This window comes from Eurosta solidaginis, chromosome 5, assembly GCF_040869045.1.
Source record: "Eurosta solidaginis isolate ZX-2024a chromosome 5, ASM4086904v1, whole genome shotgun sequence".
NCBI classification, from domain to species: Eukaryota; Metazoa; Arthropoda; class Insecta; order Diptera; family Tephritidae; genus Eurosta; species Eurosta solidaginis.
This window is the reverse complement of record NC_090323.1, coordinates 249,310,570-249,318,312: the sequence shown is the minus strand read 5'-3', so window position 1 is coordinate 249,318,312 and position 7,743 is coordinate 249,310,570. Positions and strand designations below refer to the sequence as shown.

Genomic DNA, 7,743 nt, shown 5'->3' with positions numbered 1-7,743 from the left:
GGTGTCGAAGACGGCTTTAAAGTCGACGAAGAGGTGATGTGTGTCGATTCTCTTTTCACGGGTTTTTTCCAAGATTTGGCGCATTGTGAAAATCTCGTCGATGGTAGATTTACCAGGTCTGAAGCCGCACTGATAAGGTCCAATCAGCCGGTTCACGGTGGGCTTCAATCTTTCGCACAATACACTTAAAAGGACCTTATATGCGATATTAAGAAGGCTGATTCCACGATAGTTGGTGCATTTTGCAGTATCCCCCTTCTTGTGGACTGGGCAAAGAACACTTAGATTCCAACCGTCGGGCATGCACTCGTCCGCCCATATTTTGCTAAGAAGCTGCTGCATGCGCCTTACCAACTCCTCGCCGCCGTACTTGAATAGCTCCGCAGGCAATACATCAGCGCCCACGGGCTTGTTGTTTTTCAATCTGGTTATTGCTATTCTAACTTCGTCATAATCGGGCGGGGGACACATATTCCATCATCACCGATTGCGGGATCGGGTTCTTCATCTCTGCGCGGTGAATTGCTGCCTCCATTTAGGAGAGCAGAGAAGTATTCCCTCCATAATCTAAGCACTCTCTGGACATCAGTTACAAGGTCGCCGTTTTCATTCCTACAGGAGTTTGCCCCGGTCTTAAGACCTTCCGTATGTCGCCGTATTTTTTGGTAAAATTTTCGGGCGTTATTCCTGGTGGATAGTAGCTCAAGCTCCTCGCACTCATGCCTTTCTGCTTCTGCTTTTTTCTTCCTGAAAAGGCGCCTCACTTCTCTTTTCAACTCACGATAGCGTTCACACACTCCTCTTGTCGCGCTCGCTTTTAACGTAGCCCTGTAGGCAGTGTCTTTTCTTTCGGTTGCAACGGGGCATTCTTCATCATACTAGTTGTTTTTTCGTGGCCGCCGGTAACCAATTTTTTCCTCGGCGGCAGTACGAAGTGCTTTGAAGATATGCGCCCACTGCTCCTGTATTCCTTCAGGATGAGTTGTGCTCTCAGAGAGCAGGTGTGAGAGTCGAGTTGCGAAATCATTGGCAGTCTGTTGTGATTGAAGTTTTTCGACGTCTAGCTTTCCTTGTGTTTTGTTTCCTTGGTTTTAGCCGCGTTGAGGCGGGTGCGTATTTTGGCTGCAACGAGATAATGGTCCGAGTCGATGTTAGGTCCGCGGATCGTGCGCACATCTAAAACACTGGAGGTAGGCCGTTTGTCTATCACAACGTGATCGATCTGATTGCGAGTATTTCGATCAGGAGACAGCCATGTAGCTTGATGTATCTTTTTATGCATGAACCTCGTGCTGGATATGACCATGTTTCGAGCACCGGCAAAGTTAATCAGCCTCAGTCCGTTAGGAGAAGTTTCATTGTGTAGGCTGAACTTTCCGACTTTAGGGCCAAAAACACCTTCTTTGCCCACCCTGGCGTTAAAGTCGCCAAGCACGACTTTTATATCATGACGGGGGCAGCGCTCGTATATGCGTTCTAATTGTTCATAAAAAGTGTCTTTCACCTCATCGTCTTTCTCCTCTGTCGGCGCATGGGCGCAGATGAATGATATATTAAAAATGTTTGCTTTTATTCGGATAGCGGCGAGACGCTCGTCCACAGGCGTGAACGCCAGCACTTGGCGACAAAGTCTCTCTCCCACCACGAATCCGACGCCGAAACTGCGCTTATTCGTATGGCCACTGCAATAGATGTCACAATTTTTGATCTTCTTTTTTCCTTGCTTCGTCCAACGCATTTCTTGGATGGCGGTGATGTCAGATTTTGCTTTGACGAGGACATCAACCAGCCGGGCATCTGCACCAATCCCATTCAGGGAGCGGACGTTCCAGGTGCATGCCCTCAAGTCATTGTCCTTCAAACGTTTGCCATGGTCGTCATCAATAGACAGTGTTTTTATCCGAGGCTTGTTGTTATATTTCATTGGAGTATGGTTTTACGTGGCGGGTCCCAAGCCCAGCGCACAACCCGCTCAGCAGGGGGTGAAAATATTACTTGCACGTTTATATAGCGAGCCGCTTGCACCAAAACAGACGCCCGCTTGCAGCCGCACCTAGAGGTGTACAGACGCTGCCGATGAGATCTCCCCCGGCTAGCCCTTGAACCGATTATGTCAGAGTGGCCTAGCCAGGTTGTCGCCTTCTCACATTAGCTCACCGCTAAACGGATGTTTAGCGGCTACCCAGAGGATACTTAGCCGCAAGCGACCGGCAGTAGTGAGCTGCTTGAACCGCATGCAAAAGAATCGCTCTGGTCATTCCCAGGTGAATGGCGGTCAGAAGCTTTCCCCACTTTCGTGGACTTCTACACACGGCTCCACCCTCTAGATAAGAATAATCAGAGTGAATTTAATTTAAAACGAAAATAAATGAAGAGGGGCAATACAACTTTTATATTTTTTACTACGAATATTCTTATGTTATTTAGCATTTGCGTGAATAAAGAAACTAATATAATACGCATACGCATGCGTGAATAAAGAAACTAATATAATATGTATAAAACCAGTGCGCTGTTGCATTTTATCAGAGTTGCCAAAGTAAAATTTTGTTATTAGTTATTTGCATGCAATATTTTACTTTTGGCAACTCTGTTCGTTCGTCATCGTGTCGTGATCACTGTCGTTAAAAAATGAGCAATGATCGGCTGATGGTGGTCCGCAAACGCATTGGAAAGGAGTATTGTTAGAGTACTCCAACATGAAGAAAATGGAACACGTAATCCAACAATTTTTGCAGGGAAAGAAACTAATATTTCTCTATACTATAGTATGTATACATAAAACCAGTGCGCGGTTGCATTTTATCAGAGTTGCCATAGTTAAATTTTATTATCAGTTATTTGTATGCAATATTTTACTTTTGGTAACCCTGTTCGATCGTCATCGTGTCGTGATCACGGTCGTTAAAATACGAGCAATGATCGGCTGATGGTGGTCCGCAAATGCATTGCAAAGGAGTATTGTTAGAGCACTCCAACATGAAGAAAATGGAACACGTACCCTGCAAAAATCGCGAGTACTCCATGCATGCATGTATGGAGTACTCGCTATGGACCAACCGAGTGCTCCAAAATTAACCACAATTCATACAAAAAATATGGTCCAATTAACATTGCGATGTCCTAGGACGGGACCATATACTCCAGATCCGCATTACATCAGAGTAATCCATGGAGTACCCACTGTCCAATAAACATCGTGTTGTGATTACAATCGTTAAAAACGAGCAATGATCGGCTTACAATATGTTTGTGTAGAAATATGAGTTGGTCCATTGCTGCATTACAGTGGAGTACAATGGTAAGTACTCCAGTGGACCACATTATCCAACGATTTTTGCAGGATACGATACGGTAACGACCTTAGCGGCACCCATAATGATTGCATTGATTCCCATAAGGTTGGTCAAACCAGCTTTTAACCTGTAGTCATTAGTGCCGTGTGTCGTATCGCTGTAGCCGTATCCCTAACGTAATCACCTGTATATCGTTACGACGGTAAACCAAAAACCAATTGGTTGGCTACGATACGGTTACAACCTTAGCGGCACCAATAATCGATTGCATTGATTCTCATAAGGTTAGTCGAATGAGCTGCTATAAGGTTACCGATACGGTTACCGATAAAGTACCAATGTCTGCAGCTTTACAAAGGGTCTCTTTTTGTTCCCCCATTCTCGTGTACCTCCAATACACAACCTGGGGGTCAATTTCCTAACTATGAAAAACTGAAAAATGTACACCTATTGAAAACTCATTTGCCCACAAAATTTACATTTTAAATTTTCATGCGATTCTGTAAAATATTGTGCACATTGTTTTGCTGAACGAGCGCTGAATGTAAAAGTCATATGTCTGTGAGAAGCGCCATGAAAAGAGAAAAATTATTCTGCAACAGTGCATATGAGTTTTGAATATCACAATAGTGTACACTGGCTGTCAAGAAAACTCACGAAGTTTTTATCAGTGAGTTTTCTTGTTCACAGTTTTGCTTTACAGAATCAGAATTACAAAGTTACACAATTTCATGTGTACATTTTAAAATTCACAGATAGTGAATAGGAAAGTGTGTTCACATAGCACTCAAAACACTTCGGATAAACTTTCAGTCATTTGAGATATAACAAGTGTGATTTCTTAAGCATAGATGTCAAAACTTTTATTTTAGATGTCACCCGATTTTTAAAGATACTATCACGGTTTCATCCTGCATGTCCTTCAATCAACCTCTGAAAATAGCCGGTCGTATTGGCAGCTATAGAGAACAACCTGTCACAAGCCATCTTGAAGATCTTATCAAGTGGCCAACGGGTAAGGAATCCCGTTTGTTTTTACACAACGCTATCAGCTTCGGGCAAAGAGGACAAGTTATGATAAAAGACGTCATTCGTTACTCGCAGCCATTTGCTCGAGGTTTTCTAAGAGATAGTCGCTAGCTTTTTTTTTGGGCGAGATGTGCATAAAATGTCTTATATATACATTTTCGTGGGGTATTTGTGTTTATTTTACCGACTGCATTTAATTAATTTCTTCATTCTCGTTCCAAAAATCACAGTTGCACAAGGTGCCTACACCGCATGGATAAATGCGAGACAATTCAAAAATGTTCCTCCAATTTTTTGATTTTCAGTGAGTTACTCGCCACTCGTAGCAGACTGGTGGCTCTTATTATACTTATCAACCTTGCTTCGGGATCAAAGACGGTGTGGACCTCATGCTACTACGGTAGCGATAATACAGTATTTGTATCGATTATTTAATATAACGCGTTAAACACCATCTTCAGAAAAGATTATTCAGTGTATGTACCAACCAGGGGAAAAAAATTATTTTTCAACTTAAAATTACTATTTCTGATCGTAAAAGCAAAGTAAAATGACGGCCACGGACCAAATGAGGGCAATGCTCGATCAATTGATGGGCACAACTCGTAATGGCGATGATGGACGCAATTTGAAATTTTCTGATGCTCGTGTATGTAAAAGTTTTTTGCTTGATTGCTGCCCTCATGAAATACTCGCTTCTACACGGATGGACCTAGGCGATTGCCCCAAAGTACACGACTTGGCTTTTAGAGCAGATTATCAAGCAGCGGCAAAAAATGAAGATTTTTTTTACGACATAGAAGCAATGGAACATCTCCAAGCTTTTATAGCGGATTGTGACCGTCGTACAGAATCTGCAAAGCAACGCCTCAAGGAAACACAAGAGGAATTAACTGCTGAGGTGGCTGAAAAGGCAAATGCTGTGCATGCGTTGGCTGAGGAAATTGGTAAAAAGTTAGCTAAAGCAGAAGCACTTGGTGAAGCAGGCGAAGTGGAACAGAGTATGTCTTTAATGAAGGAAATTGATGAATTACGCGCTAATAAAATTAAAGCAGAACATGAGTATCGCACATCAATGCCCGCATCAACTTATCAACAACAAAAATTGCGAGTATGTGAGGTATGTTCGGCTTATTTGGGTATACATGATAATGATGTACGGTTAGCGGATCATTTTGGTGGTAAATTGCATTTGGGCTTTCTTTCGATACGTGAAAAATTAATTGAGTTGGAAAAAACTGCTGGTCCACGTAAAGCCGAACTTAAACGTAGTGGAAAAATGGATGAACGCTGCGACGATAGGCAAAGGTCACGTTATTTTGTAGGTGGTCGTGAATTAGATCGACGTTCACGCGTACATAGGTCCAGATCTAGAGATCGGGAGCGTTCACGTCGTAGTGATCGTGAGAGGAGCGATCGTGGCGATAGGAGTGACCGTGAACGTAGCGATCGATCAGATCGTGGTGATCGTAGCTCAGAGTCTCGGTCTGAACGGCGCTCAGAAAAAGACAAAGAAAGGGCACGCGACCGTGATCGACGTGGAAATGCTATGTCACCAATCAAAGAAGAGAAGAAACGTTCAAGATCACGATCACGTGCTAGTACAACTAATTATAGTTCACGAAGAAGGTCACCATCACGTGAACGTCATCGCCGTTAAATGGGATTGGAAAGGAGCACAAGCACTTAGTACTTTAGTAAAAAAAAATTAATGGAAAGAGCGTACTGAGTTCGATATTGCATACATACATAGATATGCATTTCATTCGACTCCAATAACATTACATATGATTTAAATGACGATTCCGGTTGCACGTATGTAATTACAATACATTAATAATTTCCGTATTTTATTATGTAACTAATCATAAATTCAATTAAATGTCTTTCTTTCTTTCTTGCAATATATCTTGAATAAAATCTCTTTCTCGATTATAGAAATAATCCGTATACCACGATTGTTCAGTTTTTGGTATGTAAAAAAATTGCATATTCATACATTTAATTAAAAAAATATTAGTACGAAAACAGTAAACTATTTAGGTAAACTATTGAATGACCCGAATCAGAATTGTATGTGTAAGCTGTATGGACTATTAAGTGAAGTCAAGGTCAAGGTGTCAGAAAAGCATGTGGTTTTTTGATTTCAAAACAAAATCCGTTGACAAACATACTCCTCTATAAAATGCTTTGCTTTGGTAAACATATTTCTCTAATGGGTATGTAGTAACTTGAAAGTAACACTTCATATAGATTTACATATAATGAAAAGTGATTTTAAACACAACTAGCCAAACAATTGTCATCAGCTACCCAATTGATCTTTGAATCAAATTCAACATAGTATCCACTTTCCTGAGAATTTGGGTATGTATGTGTAAAGTACAGCAGTTATTTTCAAATAACTGACATTTTTTTATAGCTCCCCTGATTCTTTCCAAACAATAATTGAAATATGATTGGGAAATGAGTTGCCTTCCTGGGTTAACATATATAATTTTTTACACTCTATGGACCTGATTAATCTTTTAAAAATGTCACAATTGGCTTTGGTATGTATTTAAATAAGAATTTATAAGACGATCTCCTTTTCTGTATTTTTAATATAAATCATATAGATAAATTTATTGATTAAAGCATTTAATAGCATAACTTCAAAAAACAAAAAACGATTAATACAATCAAATATGATGTCTTATTGTTTGCAACAGTAGTTGATTGAGTGCAGGAAGAAGGTAAAAGAGGCAACACAGAAAAGATCTAACTCTTGGACCTCATACAAATTGCATATTGATAAAAATACCTGGAGTTAATATTATCCCTTTCAATAAAATGTAAGTAAAAACGCAGTTTTCACAAAGGGTAAGCAACCCCAGCGGGTTAGGGGTTCAGAATATACCCGCGGTAGGTATGCCTGTCGTAAGAGGCGACTAAAATACCAGATTCAAGGGGTTGTCCGTTCAGGTTGCCAGCGCAATATATAGCTTCTCCAAACCCAATTGTCAACCTCACCTATCCGTGGCGAATCCTGTTTCATTAACAGCCGAGGCTCGGGCGACCCTGAACTCCTCATGGATCTGGGGGGTGGGAGGGCGGTATGGCCAAGAAGGTCGCATGTGATCATAACAAATCGTTCCCGAGATGGTCAGGCTTGGAACCGGAACGTGCCGGATCTGCATCCGGCAAGGGACCATCAACATCGATAACACTCCCCAAGGCCTTCGGGGAGTGTCCTTATCTCTACAACAACAACGACATATTTGAATTTTTTGTTGTCTTTATCCTTGAATACACTGAAAAAAAACGGACTAGCAAATAAAAGTTAGTTGCTAGACCTGTCTAAAACTAATAGGAAATATTCAAAATCAAAATTATCTGTGCAGTTAAAGTTGTTCTTTTAAAATGTTTATTCCCGGGT

At 41.2% G+C, this 7,743-nt stretch overlaps 1 protein-coding gene across 2 annotated transcripts; it reads left to right on the top strand.

Annotated features, from left to right (window-relative positions):
* The first annotated feature begins 4,774 nt into the window (after nucleotides 1-4,774).
* On the top strand, nucleotides 4,775-6,998 carry LOC137253147 (putative RNA-binding protein Luc7-like 2). Of its 2 annotated transcripts, XR_010953745.1 has the most exons (5): nucleotides 4,775-6,140; nucleotides 6,264-6,297; nucleotides 6,369-6,544; nucleotides 6,617-6,692; nucleotides 6,748-6,998. XR_010953745.1 is itself a non-coding variant. In XM_067789597.1 (1 exon), the coding sequence occupies exon 1, from the start codon at nucleotides 4,876-4,878 to the stop codon at nucleotides 5,983-5,985; it is 1,110 nt and encodes a 369-aa protein (XP_067645698.1). In that variant the 5' UTR covers nucleotides 4,775-4,875; the 3' UTR covers nucleotides 5,986-6,277. The 2 variants fall into 2 exon arrangements, 1 of the variants encoding a protein (XP_067645698.1); XM_067789597.1 differs by lacking the exons at nucleotides 6,369-6,544; nucleotides 6,617-6,692; nucleotides 6,748-6,998 and having other exon boundaries at nucleotides 4,775-6,277.
* The last annotated feature ends 745 nt before the right edge of the window (nucleotides 6,999-7,743 follow it).

What these genes read in the sequence shown, in the direction of transcription:
- LOC137253147 (XM_067789597.1), top strand. Translation starts at nt 4,876, where the DNA reads ATGACGGCCACGGACCAAATGAGGGCAATGCTCGATCAATTGATGGGC.